Source organism: Nyctereutes procyonoides, unplaced genomic scaffold (assembly GCF_905146905.1).
Source record: "Nyctereutes procyonoides isolate TBG_1078 unplaced genomic scaffold, NYPRO_anot_genome, whole genome shotgun sequence".
NCBI lineage: Eukaryota > Metazoa > Chordata > Mammalia > Carnivora > Canidae > Nyctereutes > Nyctereutes procyonoides.
Window position 1 is genome coordinate 3,048,261 of NW_026575131.1, and position 18,280 is coordinate 3,066,540.

The 18,280-nt window shown below is 50.4% G+C and overlaps 1 protein-coding gene across 1 annotated transcript in view; it reads right to left on the reverse strand.

Moving 5' to 3' along the window:
• Positions 1-1,859: 1,859 nt before the first annotated feature.
• EFCC1 (EF-hand and coiled-coil domain containing 1) overlaps positions 1,860-18,280 on the reverse strand; it is a 41,951-nt gene continuing 25,530 nt past the window's right edge. Inside the window, exons 3-8 of the mRNA XM_055342705.1 lie at positions 12,054-12,211; positions 10,206-10,350; positions 8,650-8,812; positions 6,665-6,805; positions 5,023-5,092; positions 1,860-4,183 (exon numbers count right to left, since the gene is read on the reverse strand). Coding sequence (XP_055198680.1) covers positions 4,047-4,183; positions 5,023-5,092; positions 6,665-6,805; positions 8,650-8,812; positions 10,206-10,350; positions 12,054-12,211 — 814 coding nt within the window. The 3' untranslated portion in view covers positions 1,860-4,046. The remainder of the gene's footprint in view (positions 4,184-5,022; positions 5,093-6,664; positions 6,806-8,649; positions 8,813-10,205; positions 10,351-12,053; positions 12,212-18,280) is intronic.

Here is an 18,280-nt window from a genome sequence, read left to right on the forward strand (position 1 = left end):
CTATAAGCTTCCCTTTAACCACTGCATCCCACAAATTTTGGTAGATTGCATTTCATTTTCATTTAGTTCAAAGTATTTTTAAGTCTCTCCTGAGATTTGTTCTTTCACCTGTGTGTTATTTAGGAATGTGTTGTTTAACTTCTACATACTCTGGGATTTTCCACCTACTTCTATTGATTGATTTCCAGTTTAATTCTATTATGGTCTGGGAGCATACAGAATATGGTAAAATTTGTGAGGGTGTGTTTTATGACCCAGAATGTGGTTTATCTTGGTGAATATTCCATGTGAGCTTGAGAAAAAAATGTGTGTTCTGCAATTGCTGGATGAAGTCATCTATAGATGTCAATTAGATCCAGCTGGTTGATGATATTGTTGAGTTCAACTATGTCCTTACTGACTTTCTGTCTGCTGGATCTATTCATTTCCATTAGAGGGGAGTTGAAGTTTCCAAATATAATAATGTATTCATCTATTTCAACTCACAGTTCTACTGTTTCTTGCCTTATGTATTTTGACACTGTTGTTAGGTGCATACATGCTAAGGATTGTTACATCTTCCTCGAGAATTGACCATTTATCATTATGTAATGCCTTTCTTTGTCTCTTAAAATTTTTCCTTGCTCCTGAATTCTGCTCTGTCTGAAATTAATACAGACTCTGATAAAACCCCAATTGGTTAGGCTCTGGTAAAATAGTTTCTCCTAAGAGTAGGCCTTCCTAAGGAAAATGGAATGTTCTGGCATATTTCAAAAATGGTTACTTCCCTTCCCACTGTGAGAAGCAGGGTTTTTTCTACTTTGACTTTCATTGTGAGGACCTGGTAGAGTTTCAAAAGGTAAAACTTGGGCAGCCCGGGTGGCTTGGCGGTTTAGCGCCGCCTTCGGCCCAAGGCCTGATCCTGGAGACCTGGAATCGAGTCCCGTGTCGGGCTTCCTGCATAGAGCCTGCTTCTCCCTCTGCTTGTGTTTCTGCCTCTCTCTGTGTGTCTCTCATGAATGGGTGAATAGAATCTTTTTTTTTTTTAAAGTAAAACTCACAAAGGTGTGGGATTCCACCCCCCATGACTGGGTCCCCCTGGAGTTTTTAACTGTCTATACTTGCCCAAAATGAGTCTTCACCAATTCTGCTGATTGCAGTTCAGCTTTTCCTAATCTGGTACTGGTTCCTGAGAAGGTAGAGCCTTCTTTGGCAGGTTGTGATTCTCTGCATTCACCAGTCTGTTTTTCCAATTTTGGAGGCAGCCGTTTGTCCTGCAACCTCACTTCTCTTATGCATCTAAAAGGAGTTGTTGAATTTTCAGCTTGTTCAGCTTTTTACTTGTCATTAGGATGGACTGGTGACTTCCAAGCTCCTTCCATGCTGGACTGGAAACTGGGCCCATGGTTGCCTAGTCACAGACGACATCTGCCAACCTCCCTTGCAGCTGAGCATGGCCACTGGGAGGTGAGTAGAAGCCTTGTGAGCCAGAGTGCCTTTCTTTCCCTTTCCCTTTATTTCTTCCTGTGGGTTGGAAGGCAGATGCAGTGCTGATGAATTGGCTTCCACTGTGCAAGGGAGGACATAACTCTAGGGAATGATAGAACAACCAAGTGAAAGGGACCTGGGTCCCTGGGTGACCATATAGAGTAGAGCTGCTCTGCCAACCAGGACCACTCACTTCTGGACTCTTAGAGCAAGGAGATAAAATTATATCTTATTTGACCCAGAATATTTTAGGGTCTCCTTATCAAGGCAGCGTAGCCTATACCATAACTAATCCAGACTCCAAACCCTTAGCGAGCCCAGAGTCTCCTAGCCAGAGACAGCTGGTTGTGGTAGAAAGTGCAAGAGATGTGGGCAGAAAACAGGCCCTTCTCCAGGCTTGGATGCTGATTTGCTGTGTGATTCTGGGTATTTCTATATCTGAATCTAGCTCAACTTGCTTCCAATGAGATTAGGGACATACAAGTGTGATGAACCACTGATGGTTGGGCAGTTGTAAGAGATTTTAATTAGGGAAATCTTGAGGATGAAGCTTAGTGTAGTTGTAACCCACAAAGAGCCCTCTGCCTCTGTCTGCAGATTCCAGGTCCCTAGAGCCTGGAGGCACTCCAGGAATATCTCTTCTGGTCCCTCTTATTTTTTGTTAACATACAGTGAAGTTCAGTTTTTTTTTTTTTTTTTGAGGGGAGCTTCCAGGTCTATGAATCTTTTTCTATTTTTATAAATTTTTTTAAAAGATTATTTATTTCAGAAAGGGGAGTGGGGAGGAGCAGAGGGAGAGAGAATCTCAAGCAGACTCCCTGCTGAGCGTGGAGCCCAGTGTGAGGGCTCCATCCCATGACCCTGAAATCATGACCTGAGCTGAAATCAAGAGTCAGAGTGTTGAACACTCAACCAACTGAGCCACTCGTGTGCCCCGAATGTCTATGAATCTTAACATACGTGTAGATTTCTGTGAATGCCACCATGGGCAGGATATGGAAAGTTGAGCTTTCTTACTGGTCAGGGGCACAGGTGGGGCTCACCTGGGTCATGCAGTTATTAGCACAGCCAGGAGGAGGAGGGCTGTGGGCTCAGGCTGAGCTGAGAGGAGCAAGCTGGGGGCAGCCCTCTCTGCTCAGACCACCCTCCTCAGTGCCCAGCCCTTCCCAATGGCCCATGAGGTATCCTGGGGACTTTCTCAAAAAAGACTGGCCCATCTGATAGGACCAGGGGTGGGGTGGCCCCTCTGGAATGGCCACTGGCCTTGGTCTCTTTCATTCCATTCCCAGAGGAACCATAGGGAAACTGGGAATGGGCCTGTGTCACTCTCCCTAGGAGGCTGCAGTGGCTCCTTGATGCCTCCTGTGCCCAATCCAAGTTGCTGAGTGTCTGAGTCCAGACAGGAGGTCAGGTATTGTCTGTCCCTAGTCCCTGCTGCCCTGCCCTGGGGTGCCTGCTGTTCCCAGGCTCCCAACCGGGATACCCCTTGGTCCTCCTTCCATGACCATGATCCCCTTCTGTGTCCCCGTAGCTCTGGCTCCAGGCTGCTACTACCCCTTCCTCCTACAATCCTGCAGCTGCCTCTTCTTCCCTCTATCCACCTCAGAATCCTCCTATGGTTCCCGATTGTCTGTGGGAGCAAGTCCCAGATCCTCATCTGCCATCAAGTCCTCCATGACCTGCTACTGTTCCTCCAGGCACCTGCCCTCCGCCCTGCAGTTCCCCTCTGTGGTGCACGTGCTCTCCTTGGCTCAGATGAAACCCTCTTGGCTGGACTCTCACAAATATATTACATCGATTTAGCACCGATTTCACCCATGTCATATTATTTGCCAATGTATCTTTCTCTCCTCCAAGATGCTAAGGTAGGTGAGACCAGCAGCTTGTCTTAGCCCTTCCTGTGACCCTGTGAAATCCAGTACCCACTATATGCTTGGAAAAGAGGTGTCCTAAGTACTGTACTAATGGGGACCTTTTCTGGCACCACATTTTGCTCTTGCTGTTCCCTCACATTAAATCTTCTTTGTATCTAAATTCTCTTTTCTAGAGCTAGTTCAAGGACAGCCTCCACCTAGAAGCCTGCAGTAATCACCCCCACTTTGTGTTCCCTGAGCCCTACCTGGTCTTTAACACTTCTGGGGGCGTGGGAATCCCCTAGTATGCCAAGTGTGGCCTGGAGGTTGGGCACAGTGTGCCTGTATCAGGCACACCAGTGAGAGGAAGGGGACAGTGCTGGGAGGGGAAAAGATCCCAGGAGACCAAGGAAGGGATTCTGGGCTGGGCTGTGTGAGAAAGTGGGCAGGGGGGGGCAACAGCAGGTATGGGCTGATCAAGCAGCCCCAGGGCTTCAATGTGAACTCTGGCAGCAGAAATGCAGGGGCTGTAAAGGGACTTGGGAGGAATCCAAGGAAAGGATGTCTGCCAGGCTCTGTTGTTGGGAGGCTCTGTGGTTGAGCCCAGTCTCAGAAGGAGCCAGGTTCTTCAGGGTTCTGAGGATGTGACGGTGGTCAGACTGATCCTGTAGGCTCATTTGGTGGAGGTCAGGCTGACCAAGATACCCTTAGGCTGAGTCAGTGACCTCAGCAGGAGATGAGGAGGGGATTGGTGAGGGCAGGAGTTGTGGAGGCTGGTGCCGGGAGCTCTCTCTGCAGGAGCTCACAGCCAGCCAAAGCTTGGTGCAGGGCATCCAGAATGGCCGAGGGTCCAGATCTCCCCTCTGGAAGGAAAAAGCAGACAGGGAGGATAGTTCAGGTTGCTCACTGTGGCCCACATAGCCACTCTTTCTCCTTTCTGGAGCCTTCCCCAGTCCTGCCCAGCTACCTTCCCATCTTATCTCCCTCCCACTGAGGACCCCAGAGAAGGGGGCTCCTAGCACACAATTTCTGACCTCCCTCTCAGTTCCAGGGACCATTCAGGGTACTAGACAAACCTGAGCCTTGCCCAGAGATGCCCTGTGAGGCCAGTGAGCAAAGGCTCATCATCAGTTCATTGCCCCCATTAGCACATGAGGCTCTTTGAGGAGAGAGCTTGGCCTGGTTCCTCTTGGTTTCACCAGCTAGTCTGGAACTGATGAAATACCACTGCCCTGAACTTTCTCTCGACAATGGGGGCCATGCAGCTTAGTGCTTAAGAGGGGGAGACTCAAGGCTTTGGGCACAGTTGGCACTTGGCCTTTCTCTGCTTCAGTCTCTCCATCTGTGGAATGGGTACAATAACAGCACCTTCTTCAGAGGGCTGTTGTCATGACTTGGGCACCTCCCCAGAGCCTGGCGCGCACTCAGCTCAGGGACTGAACTGACAGTAGGGAACCCTGCCTACCTCCCTTGGGGTGTGACCATGCTGGCTTCTGTTTAGTTCTTCTCCCTGGGACATTGGTTCCCCTGCTCTTGTCAAATAGCCTTTTTAACTTTCTGAAGTCTCTTCTTGACTATGCACTTTGTGAGTGGTAAGGTCGGTAATGACAGTGGCATCTTGCAGACAAGACACTCAGGACAGACAGCACTGCATCAGGGACTCTCTAGACCCAGGCTCTGAAAGATGAGGGAGTTCTCCTACCGTGTGTAGGGTCCTTGCAAGCATCCAGCGTGTTCAGCAAGATCTTCCCCAGGGCTCTTTTTGATATGTTCTTAAAAAGAAATGGAGACATGGCTGGAGCTCTATGTGGCTGCCATGTCCTCATTCAGTGGGTGGGACTTGGTGGCCCCTAGAGGCTTCTGTATGGCTCCCTGGGGGCACAGAGTCACTACCCCCATTCCTTCCTGGGGCCCTACCCTGGCCCCACTACCTGATGGGCTTCTCAAAGACTTTTGGTGGGTGAATAGAGGGGGTACAGGATCCATTCCATCAAAGATCACATATTTATGGGTTACCATTTATGTGCCAGAGTAGAAGTTGGCACTTCAGAAATAGACAGGAATAAGAGCATTTTTATGCATTCACTCATTTAATCTTTGCAACAACTTCTATTATTAGGCTCCTTTTAACTAGTGAAGAAAAGCAGTGCTGAGACAGGAGAAATTTGCCTAAATCAACCTAACTAGGAGGTGGAAGAACCAGCTTTTACCTCCAGGTTGCATGGCCTGGAGCAGTGGCAGTAACCACCATCTTCACGGGCTGCTGGTGTTGGCTGCCACTCAGCCATCCTCTCAGGCTGTCTGTCTGCACTGGCTTTGGCCTTAGTAATTCTGTGTCCTAGGCAGTTTGGTGCACAGGCAAGAGTCCACTTAAAACCCAGACAACATGGGTTCAAATCCTACTTCCACCTTAGAGTGGCTGTAATACTAAATTAACCTCTCTCACACACACAAAAAATAATGGTTTGTTGATGCTCTTTAGGAACACAATTGATTTCTGTGTTCTGATATTGTATTATTTACTTTGCAAAGAAATTACAATAATTTGCCTCTGGATTCTCTTGGGTATTCTATGTAGATGAGTATGATATACAATCACTAGCAGCTTTGTGTCTTCCTGTCTAATCCTTACATCTTTTCTTTCTTTTTCTTGTCTTATTGCATTGGCTAGAACCTCTAGTTGGCATACAAACAGTGATGACAGGCATGCATGTCTTGATTCTGACTTTAGAAGCATTCCTTCAACATTTCACCAATAAGTATGAGGTTTATGAGAGGTAGTTGGCTGAGACTCCTCACCTGGTAAAGGAAGGTCTTTACTGTTCTTAATTTTCTGAGGAGTTTTATAATAAAAGGAGACCATTTTTACTTTTCTGCATCTATTGAGATGACTATATGGCTTTTCTCCTTTAACCTGCAATGTGGTATATGACGTTAATAGATTTTTTGATCTTGAATTAACTGCAAATTACTGGGATTAAATCCACCTTGGTCATGCATTTCTTTAAACACTGCTGGATTTGGCTTGCTAATATCTTATTTAATATTTGTTTATTTGTATCCATGTTTCAATGTGACATTAATTTATAATTTTCCTTTCTTATATTTTTATCCTTATCTGGTTTTGAAATCAAACCTATATTAGCTTCATGAAATGAATAATATAACCTTGGGCAGGACAGAGAAGCCTTCCCTTCCTTTTAATTAATGTCCCTGAGCCTCCTTTTCTGAATCTAGAAACAGAATGGACACCTGGCTAATGTGGGGAAAGCTCAGGGCCAGGTGCCTGACACAGGCCAGTGCTCCCTCTAGAGAGCTCCTCCCCTTGCTCTGGGTGTGCCTACCAGGTCTCGGAGCCTCTGCAGGAGCTGCAGCACGTCTACCAGCTTCTCCTCCAGCAGGGACAGTCGCACCCTCTCTGTCTCCACCATCTGCAGCTCCAGCCTCAGATGCTCATTCTCTTCCACCTTTTGCTGCAGCTCTGCCTGCAGGGACCACCGGGAACTCAGCACCCACCCTGCTGCCCTCTGCCCAGGACTCTCTGTGCCATCTCCAGACAGGGCCTACAACTTGCCTTGACCTTTTTACAGAGGTCGTCTTTTCTGACCCACCCTGGCCTGCCAGGTGGCTGAGCAGATGAAATCACCCACCTTCCCAGGGGTGGGATCAAGGCCCAAAGAGGCTGCGTGTCTGGACTTAGGTCACACAACAAGTTGCATTAATATAAGAATATGCATATTTTGTTTTCTAGTTGACGACTCCATTTTCCCTTCTCTACCCCTCTGCTTTCTTTTCTGTTTAATACATTTTTTTGTTGCTGTTGCAAGCAATAGAAACCTATCTGGCTAGTTTGAAAAGAAAGCTAATTCACTGGCAGGCTATGGGTCATTCTCAGAACAGACTGGCAACTGGAGATGCTCAGGGATGGAGCAGCAATGCGGGTTGAGAGGGCAGGACCATCTCAAGCCTCTTGTCCAGGGGCCAGAGCTGAGAAGGCACCCTCCAGCCATGCTCCCACTTCCCTCAAGATGGAGAGCTCCAGGAGAGGGGCCCGATTGGGACAGCATGAATGATGGCCCACCCTTGGCCAGGGGAGCCAAGACTATGGGTCCCCCCAGGATTCCCACCAGGGGCCAGATGCCAGGCAGTCACAGTGTCACATGGCTACCTGCCTTCTAAAGCAGGGATGCTAGGAGTGAGACAGTCCCTATTCTTGGCGCTGATGGAGGGAAAGAGAAGCAGCTGAAGGTGTGGTGCCCTTGGACACTCGGGGTCCATTCTGGGCTTTGGGCAGGACAGAGAAGGCATGGTGTCAGTGCCCATTGCCAATGGGACTAGACAGTGGGCTTGGGGACACAAGTCACGTGCCTCAGCCTCTGTAACTCTCCTAACCCCCCACTTCCTTGGAGTTTATTTAGAAAAGGGGTGGTGGCCATGCCCTTTGGAACCACATCAGACCACAGATATGTCAAAAATAGTATGGATTCAGAATTTCAGGTATATAAATATAAAACCATCTTAGAATCAAAACCACAGTTTGCAAAAGTGCAGTGGGCTAGGGCTGAGTGCAATGATAGCGCTCGGCACTCCACACGTGACTACTGTGGAGTGTAGAAGTTGCCATGGAGTAGAGAGATGAGAAAAAAATGCTAAGTGGTCTTATCGCAATGGTGACACCCTGCTCGTGGTGTTGCCTTCCAGCTCCTTCCCTTGCCCTCAGTAACTTTTCTGGGCATCTGACTGATGGAGCTGCTAATCCTTAAACCCTGCCTGCCCACCACACGGATTGGCCCGGGGACAGGCACGTGACCGAGGCTGGGCCAGCTGGAGTTCTTCCCTGAGATTTAATACATTGGGCTCTTATCTCCCTGGGCTTTCTTAGGTGGACCAATGAGAGCCTAGAACTGTCTGTGGTCCTGCCTTCCTTTCCCCACCCCATGGAGGAGGCCCTTCTGGAGTAGGGGGAAATGAGGCCAGCACCCAGAGAAACAGAGCAGATAGGGGTAGGTGGAGACCATCTGGTCTGAGTCACTGGATCCAGCTGTTCCTGAAGCTCATCTCCTCGGCTGTCCTTCTGAGGCTGATCTTGCCAGCTCCGTATTATAATAAGTACCTGTTTTGCACTTAAGCTAATCTGAGATGATTCCTTTAACTTGCAACCAAAATATTATTCATTAAATCAAATCAAAGCAAGTTGTATCTCCTCTCTGAGTCTTGGTTTGCTCATCTGTGAACAGGGCCCCGGACTTGGCTGACATCCCTCAGGGTTCTTCCAGCTATGAGAGACTCTAGCATTGGTCCAGACCTTGACCCCTGGGGCTAAGCTGACCTTGTCCCCAGGTGTCCCTAGGGCCTTCCCACTGCAGCCCTGGGTCCCCAGGTGCTCCACCAGCATGGCGATGCGGGCCTCTAGCTGTCCTGGGGTGCAGATGTGGTCACCACCGTCAAAGTGGAAGTAAGTCATGAGCTTCTTGGCTGTCTGTTCATCACACCTGCAGCAAAGGAGAGCACTAGCATTATGGAGCTACTCTGCAGAGTCTGCTCCAGCTTCAGGAAGTGGGTGTTGCCACTGAGTCTGTCCCCTGAAAGCTAAGCTCAGCCATGACAGCCCCTGCTCTGTACTCCCCCATGGCTCCCCATTTTACTCAGAGGAAAAGCCAAAGGCCTCACCCAATCTGCCCCTGTGATCTCTCTGACTTCCCTCCCATTCACCTTCACTCACTGTGCTCCAGGCTCTGTAGCCCCTTTACTGCCCCTCCAACATGCCTCAGGGCCTTTGCACTTGCTGTTCCCTCTACCTGGAACGCTCTCCCCTCGTTTCCTTAAGGTCTTTCCTCAAATGGCACTTTCTTAGAGTGGCCTTCCTAGAATCTTCTTGCACTCCCCTCTGTCCCTTTCCCTGCTTCACTTTTCTTCCTTTTTTTTTTAAATTTTTATTTATTTATGATAGTCACAGAGAGAGAGAGAGAGGCAGAGACACAGGCAGAGGGAGAAGCAGGATCCATGCACCGGAAGCCCTATGTGGGACTCGATCCCGGGTCTCCAGGATCGCGCCCTGGGCCAAAGGCAGGCGCCAAACCGCTGCGCCACCCAGGGATCCCTTCACTTTTCTTCCTTATGTTTGTCACCACTCACTAGAATAGGGGCTCCAGGAGAAGAGGGCTCCTGTCTTGCTTATTGCTGTTCTCTCAATGCCTCCAGATGTGCCTGGTGCTTAACAAATACTTGTCATTGATTTAAGGGGCAGTGAGAACAATAACCCGGGAAAATGGGCAGCACTGGACAACCTAATAATGAAAGTCGGTGCTGCCCCTCGGGATGAACCTACGGTGATGAGGCACCTGTCAGGCATTTTATAGCCTCAGGAGCGAGTCTTCATGAAACCTCTGCTAGACAAGTGTTACTGCCCCATCTTAGCGACAAGAAGGCTGAGGCTCACAGGTGTCAGGTGACTTGTCTGAGGTGCCCCAGGCGTGTGGGTCTTTCTTGGCTCTAGGGTGGCCATGAAGATTCAATAAGCTAAGGGGTCAGCTGGAGCAGGTGCTATAAGCATGGTGGGGAGGGTTGGGGAGGACCTGGTACGTCCTGGAGTTTTGCTACAGCGTTGGGCCGTGTCTTGGGACAGCGGCCAGGGAGTGGGAGGAGGCCAGTGAGAACTAGAGCTCCCCACAAAGTGTGCCTTTGCCAGTCACTTCGTTTCGTCCACGTACATGCTGGGGGGCCATCTTCTCACTTCCCTCCTACGGCCTGGGGCACAGTGTCAGGGGAGATGGGGGTGCCCAGCCTGGACCTGATCAGGTCCCCAAATTCAAGCTCTTTGAAGGGGCTCTGGGCCTCCAGCGCTGATCCTGGACGCCCCCTCCGCCCCCAGCGCAGCACACATACCCACTCTTGCAGCTGGAGAGCCCGGCCAGCAGGTTCGTGACCTCTGCCAGTGACCTCCACTCTTTCTGCCACTTCTCCTCACCCTCCTCTTCTTCATCAGAGGCGGCCTGGCCCTCCACCGAGCGGAACAGCTGCCCGTCTGTTGCTGGAGAAGCATGGGAGGCAGGTAGCAGGACAAGGGGAGGGAGCCAGGCAGCCCACCCCGGGGGACGGTGCAGGTGGGCCGCGCCTAGGGCAGGGGCTCTGGCACCATCACCCCCTTTGCCAGACAGCCTCTCTGCCGCCCTCCACATCCTGCAGGGTGAGGACACCAAGGCTGGGGGGCCCCTCCCAAGTGCCCAGCCCAGGAGCCCAGCGGGCCAATCCAAGCCCCCCCGCCGCCCCGAGGTTTTACTCAGGGACCCTGGGAGAGAGAAGCCCTTTCTCTCCTCTGCTTTTGACGATGACACAGCCAGCCAGGGCCTGTCTGTGCTCTCAGGGGTGTGTAGTGTTTCCATTTTAGGACAGGACAGTCCCAGCCAGGGAAGCCGTGGGGCTAGGGTTGGGGCTCTGTAGGGCAGGGGTCCCGGGTTGAACAGGTTTTCAACTCCCAGGGAGCTGCCTGCCTCGAACCCTTGGGGGGATGTAAAGGAAGTGTCACGCGTGTGACTCTGTGGGATGCCCAATGTGGCTGCGTCTGGTTGAGTGTTCCTAGTCGGCTTGTGCATCGGAAACCCAGAGTGTGTCGTGGCTGCCCAGAGTCAGGCTCCATGTCCAGGGTGGTGGGGGGTGCCCAGATCATCTCTGCAGGGGAAGCCCGCCCTCTCCTCCCCACTCCGCCCTGGCCCAGGGGACACATGAGTTCAGCCTGCCGGGCAGAGTGCAGACAGCCGGGCCACATGACTGGCTCAGCCACGGCAGGGGACCCAGCGTGAGCCAAGGAGAGTCAGGCCAGAAATCTGATTCAAACTCCCAGGGAAGAGAAATGCCTTCATTCCTGTGGCCTTGATAATCGTGGATGGAGAGAGTGTCCCGAGCCGCAAAGCTATGTCCTCCTCCCCCTGCAGAGGGCCAGGAGAATCCTAAGCAGCAGATCTGGGGTGGGCCTGGCCCTCTATATTTTTGAAAGGCTCCTGGGTGATCCTGGCCACCTGGCAGGTTCGGGAACCACCAGCTCGGGTTTTCTGACTTGGGACACCTGTTTCTCCAGCCTGATTGTCCCGGCTGGGTGGGCTCCGGGCCCTTCCATTTTGTTTCAATGGAAACTGTCCCAGGCCAAACAGAACCAGGGTTGAGGTGACTGGTCCATGACTTTTTGGTTGTGTGAATTACATTCCCACTATTGACAACTCGGTTTTTGTCCTGGCAACTTCCAGATGCTGTGTGGGTATGTGTGCTGTGTATGTGCATGCATGCGTGTGTGGCATCGTCGTTGTCACAGTCATTAACACCGTCCTGGTGCCCAAGGTAGGGGCAGACAAGGGGCCCTGAGGAGGGACAGGAAGGATGGCACCCAGCAGCCCCTCCACACCTGCCCATGGCTGAGCCTGGAAAGCACTGGGCACCATCTCAGCCAGCGTTTCTCCTCTTTCCACCTCATCCACACCCATCAGGCCCAGGTTCTTAAGATGATTGGCATCTTTGTGGGCTTCTTGAGGGATGACCATCCAGCCCCTGCTTACACACCTCTGATGATGGGGGGCTCACTCCATCTCAGCTCCCTGAGCACCCAACCCATCCCTGTATGGGACTGAAAGGAGACAGATTTTTCCCACACTGAGCTGGAACCTATCCCTGGGAGGTACCCTCCCCCACTCTCCCACCCCCTTACCCACCCTCCCCGACCGGGTGAATGTGGCAGCAACAAACCTTCGTCTAGGGGTCTGCTCCCAGAACTGCTGTCTGACTGCCAGGCTCCCTCTGGAGGGGTGTCTGGGCTTCTGGTCCCATTGTCCTCAGGTTCACCACTCTTGGCTTCTGGCTCTGGGCTGGCTTGGGATGAGATTGGGAGCTGGGTGTCCTCTGACCTGTGGGCAGGGGAGAAGACACAGGCGTTGAGAGGGAGGAGGGGGCCTGGCTGGCTTCCTGCAGGAAAGTGTGGGACGTGAGCTCACTCTCTTCCACTGCTTACTCTGCACAGGTAAGCTGTGTATGATGTGCCTGAAAAAGACACTGGATTGTCTCTGTGGTTGACCCTACTGGCTCCCTACCCAACAGCCAGCATGTTAGAGCCAACCTTCCATGACAGATACTCTCTTAGCCTCCCTTATAGCTAAGGCACAGGCTACTACCCGATTTTAGCCAATGAGATTAAAGGCAAAATCTTCTGAGGGACCTCTGGAATGGATTTGTATTACTCATAAAAGGAAGATCAGAAAGGGAAATGCCCTTCCTTCCTGGCTTTGGACATTGTCATGTGGATATGATGTTTGAAGCTAGGGCAGCCATTTTGTGACCATGAGGAAATGGCTGAGAGAATTAGAGAGTAGCTGGACAAGAGCCTTGACATCTTTCAGCTGCTGAGTTAACTAGTCTTGGAGCCACCCACCTCTGGACTTCTTATTATGGGTGAGATTTTTTAAAAAGTCTTACTTGTTTCAGTTACTTTTAATTGCATTAAAATTAAAGGTATCTCTCCTCTTTGGGCTTTGGAGAACCTACTTCACCCTCATCAATCAACCTTCTTGATATTCTAAGGGCCTCACTTTTTGAATAATCATTTTCCATGTCACTGCAGTTACAAAGTTGAGGAAAAAATGAAAACGAATCTTTCATAACCTGAAAATATTCACCAATGAACTGGCTGCTTATTAAATTAGTCCTTCCCTCCTCCCTCATTTTACACCAACATCTGTCTCTCATCTCTTCAGAATCTGCTCATCTCTCCCTATCAGATGTAACGACCCGGTACAAAGGGTCTGTAAAATGAACCTGCACAGCTTGAAAAAGGAGAGGCTTGGGGAAGTCAGCCAAGGGAATCCTGGGAATCACAGGCAAAACCACTGATGGTGGTGAGGGGCAGGGCTGGACCAGTTTACAACTGATTAAGAGAAAATCAGCAGGATTAGGAAGGGCCATGAGCACCAGAAGACACTTGGAGGCCAGGTAGACAGCCCGTAGACAAACTAACCAAAGTCTCAAATATTTTTGCAAGAGAGACGCACCTCGTGATTAAGCTGCAAAAATAAGAAAACGCTTAGTTAGGGATGCATCATTGTATTCTCACACAGTTTTTTCAGAAAAAGTATTCCAAAAGGAATATAATCAACCCAGAAACAGTCTGTGTCTAAGTGCGCTGTACCGCTGTCCTGAAGATTAAAGAATGAGTGAAAAAAAAAAAAGAATGAGTGAAAAATGAAAAATAAAATTGCCACGGGATCTAGCAAGCTGCTTCTGGGTAGAAACCTGAAAGATTTGAAAGCAGAGACTCAGGCAGAAGTTTACACCCATGTTCACAGTAGCATTATTCACAAGAGCCAAAGGTAGAAGCTATGCAAGTGTCCACTGATGGAGGAATGGATAGAGCGTGGTCTACAAACAATGGAATATTATCCAGCCTTAAAAAGAGAAAGATCTGCCACATGGTACAACATGGATGAACCTTGAGGACATTATGCCCAGTGAAATAAGCCAGTCACAAAAGGACAAACACTGTATGAGGTCCCCAGAGCAGTCAAATTCCCAGAGACAGGAGGACGGCACTGCCAGGGGCTGAGGGCTTGGGGGGAAGGGAACAGGGAGGTAGTGCTTCACGGGGCAGAGTTTCAGTTTGGGAAGATGAGAAGGTTCTGTGGATGGTGGGGATGGTTGTGTGACAGTGTGAATGTGCTTAAATGCCACCCAACTGCGCACTAAAAATGGCTAAAATGGTAAATTTTATGTTACATACACATTGTAGAATTTAAAAAAAGAATGAATGAGTAGTTGAAAACACCTGGTTTTATTAACTAGTACAGTAAATTCACCTTAACACATTTTGGTTTTCTTTTTCTTTTTTAAAAGATTTTATTTATTCATTTATGAGAGACACAGAGAGAGAGGCAGAGACACAGGCAGAGGGAGAAGCAGGCTCCCTGTGGGGAGCCCGATGTGGGACTTGATCCCGGGACCTTGGGATCACGCCCTGAGCCAAAGGCAGATGCTCAACCACTGAGTCACCCAGGGGTCCCCCTTGTTTTTTTTTTTAATTTTTATTTATTTATGATAGTCACAGACACACAGAGAGAGAGAGAGAGAGAGAGGCAGAGACACAGGCAGAGGGAGAAGCAGGCTCCATGGACCAGGAGCCCGACGTGGGATTCGATCCCGGGTCTCCAGGATCATGCCCTGGGCCAAAGGCAGGCGCCAAACCGCTGTGCCACCCAGGGGTCCCGTCCCCCTTGTTTTTATTTTTCAAGTTAAAGCCTCAATCAAATCTGACACAGGTCACTCTCTCTTTGGTCCCATTTTATGCAGATTCATTTCAGTGGGTTTCCCAGGACCAAATATTATTGGAAAACCAGGACCCTTCTGCTCAGTTCAGGAGTCGCTATTTGGAGTCACTGCCAGTCTTCGCTGACACAGATCACTGCAAATATAGAAGCCATACAACACCACGAGTGAAGCGGGGTCCTTGGTTCCACACCCCAGCCTTGCCAACGAGGAACTGAGAGTGGGACTTGGTCCCTGTTTTGCAGATGGGCCGCAGGAGCCGGTGACCTCTGAGGTCCCTCGTCTCTGCCAGGGTTCTCGTGATCAGGCCTGTGTGAGTATTCAGAGGAGCCAGCGTGGCCAGGGGCAGTGTTGGCCACATGCGTGTCAGGAAAGCCACAGCAGCTGCTCCAGAGTGATTGGGACACGGGGACGAGGCACTGCAGAGTTCTAGCAGGTGTGGGCACCAGGTTTGTCAGGTGGGTTCAGCATCCCAAAGACTGTCCCCTGAGCCAAACAAGAGAGGATCCGCGGGGCCGCCCTTGAGGCCCAGGGTGGGGCATCGGCCACCTGCAGCCACCCAGCACCTGCTCCCCTTGGTGACAGCTCCCCCAACCGCCACCCAGGTAGCTCCCCTGCTCACCTACCCCTACCACAAGCAGCTCACTTGCTCAGAGGAGGGCGGAGCACGTGGCTCCTCCCCACGCTAATTAGCACGACCCGCCCCCGCCGCTGAGGACCCCTGCCCAGGTAGCCAAGGAGCTGCAAGGAGGGTCTGCTGGGGTTTCCACCGGATGCGGATGCGCTGGCTCCCTGCGTGGTGAGGCGGGAGGATGAGGCGGGGAGCTGTGACAGCCCAGGGGACGCCCAGAGATGCAGGGGGCTACAGATAGAGCCTAAGGATGACCACAGAAATGAAGTCCTTGATAGCATTATTCGAGTTGCTGGATCAGGCTCTGCCTGAAGCTAACCCTAAGCTGCTGTGTTTTCTGACCCAGTAACTCCAAGTTCTGCATTCAAGCTCCTCTAATGAAAGCTGAGAATGGGGACATGGCTTGGCAGCTGCAAAAACCCCATGGGTGGGTATTGTTGTTTAAGCGTGAAACCATGTGCGGTTTCCAGAGGCTTAGGCCACAGCCTGAAGAAGAGAAGACACTAGGGTATAGAGCCACTGTTGCCAAGACTCGAGGGTGGAGGCAGTAGACTTTATATGGCCCCAGAGAGCAGTGTTTGCTCAGGATGGGGGGAAGCAAAGGTGAGACTTGGAGAATCACAAGGACGAAGCTTTAGCTCACTGTGAGGAAAAGCTTTCTTACAGGGATTGCTGACCAAGAAATGGAGTGGGCTGTCTTGTAAGGTAATGAGCTTCCCGGCAGAGGAAGGATGTGAGGAGGTAAGGACTTCAATGGCTGGAAGTTTAATAGAGTTGGAGGTTGAACTCAACAATATCTACATCTTCCCACAATGGCATGCTGCTTCCCCCTCTCCTCCTAAATTACTTAAGGGCTCCAACAAGCAATATGAGATGGAGGGGACAGCCCTTATTTAGAAGTTTCCTAGCATCAGCTAGCTCTGGCACACTGGTCCCTACACACCTCCCATCCCCACAGCCATGTCAGTCTTCGAAGCCCTACTCCAAGTGCAACTTCCTGCACTAGCAACAGCTAAATCTTCCACAGAGCACTTGGCCGGTGCCGGGCACTATTCTCAGTGTTTTGAACATTTTCCTCACAACAACCCTAGGAGGTAGGTACTGCCATTGCCCCCATTTTGCAGATGAGGAAAAGAAAGCACAGAGAGATCTGCGCATAGCTCAGATCCAGAGGAGCTGGGATTCACACCCAGGCCACTGGCTCCAGGCAGATGGGAGGGAAGCTTGGAAGGCAGGTCTGGGATGACCCGGCCCAGCTGCCATTCTCATTAGGTGACTGCAGGTCACATGTCATGAAGTCAGGAAGAGGAAGCCCCTGGAACAGAGTGTGAAGAGTGGACAGATGAGGACATACTTTGGGATTTTCCAAGAAATAAAACGTGGCTGTAGAGAAACAGTTTCCCTAGAGAGACCGAGGGTGTGCTGCTTTTGTCTAGTAATTGGTATTTAACTGAGTCTGTCATTAGCCCACTGATTCCGCCTGTAGGATCATTCACATAATCACATAAATGTGCTGTAATATCTCTACAGTAATCCAAAAAACAAAACCCAACCAACCGAACAAAATAACCCTCCCATGGGCCTAGAGAAGAGGACTCATAGCCCATCAAGGCTAAACAGACCCTGACTGGGCACCCCAACTTTGGGCTGGGCCTTATGTGTGCTATTTTAGGTCCTGCTCATCCCCTGGACTTAGGAGGTTGATATCTCTCAGAGGAAGAAAAGGTTAAATCACAAAGGTGGTTGGGGCTGGCCGGGATCTGGACCTGGGTCCTTCCCCTCCAAAGCCTGACCTAGTTCTGTTGTCCCACCGCCTATGCCACCAGGCCTTGGAAAGTCCCACATCTTATAGATGGTGGAAGCCAGTGGAGCTTTGTAGGTATTAGGTTGTATCCTACGGAATTGCTGGGGTTTGCTGCTTTTGACTTGCAAAGGGGTAATTTAAAATGGTTTGATCTCCTAGAACATGTTTCCATGCTTCTTGATTGATTGGCTACAAATCTGACACTTCAGTAGTGAGTATCCTGGTTTGTGAAAGGCTTTGTTAGAATCTTCTGGGTCTATGGAGTGCCTGGCTGGCTTAGTCAGTAGAGCATGTGACTTGATCTTGGGGCTGTGAGTTTGAGTCCCGTTTTGGATGTAGAGATTACTTAGAAATAAAAATCTTAAAAAAAAAAAAAGACAAAAGACAAAAGGACTTACTGGCCATCAGTGCTAGGACTGGACCACATGGCCCAATGGTTTAAGTAGGGTTTCTCATAAGAATAGGTCCCTTAGGATTGGCTCTGGGGAGGAGGAGATGGAACCTCCTGGGGACAGGGCAAAGGGTCATCTGTGGCCTTGCTGAATGATCTGGGTGCTATGGCCCCTCATGACCTGCAGGTCCAGCCTCCTTAAAATGCCAGCCCCAAAGTCCCAGAGCTGACGCTGCATTACGTTATATCTCTACTCTTCCCTCAACCCTGGACCACCAGCACTTGCTACCATGGTCATTTTCTGGAAACAGCTCTGACTCTGCTCCAAAAGCCCTCTAGAAGAAGTCCAGATCCCCCGATATTCCAGCTCTCCACGGAGGAGTTCCCAAAATTGCAAAGCAAAGATCCCAAGGAAGAAAGAACACATTTTGCTCAGGAGGGCCCCAAGGGTGGGGAGAAGTCCCTCTGCTCCCTTCCCACCCCCCTTGCTGCCCCTCTGGCCCCTGCTGTACTGCCAAAGGGAGCAGTGGTCAGCTCTGACCCTGTCTTTCTTCCTTTCAAAATGCATCAGTGGCTCCCTGTGGCCACCAGAAAGAACTCCAATGTTCTAACACAACACTGAAGGTCCTCCAAGATCTGACCCAACCATCCAGTCTCATCAGTGGTGACAACCACTGGGCACAGCACAGCCAGGCCCACTGAACCTCCAGTGCACCACCCTTGGGGGCTTTGCACATGACAAGCACAGCCAACACCTACATGGCCTTACTGTGTGCCGGACACTGTACTGTTCTGAGTATTTTTGTGCAAACTCATCTACTAAGAAGGAATGATTCTTA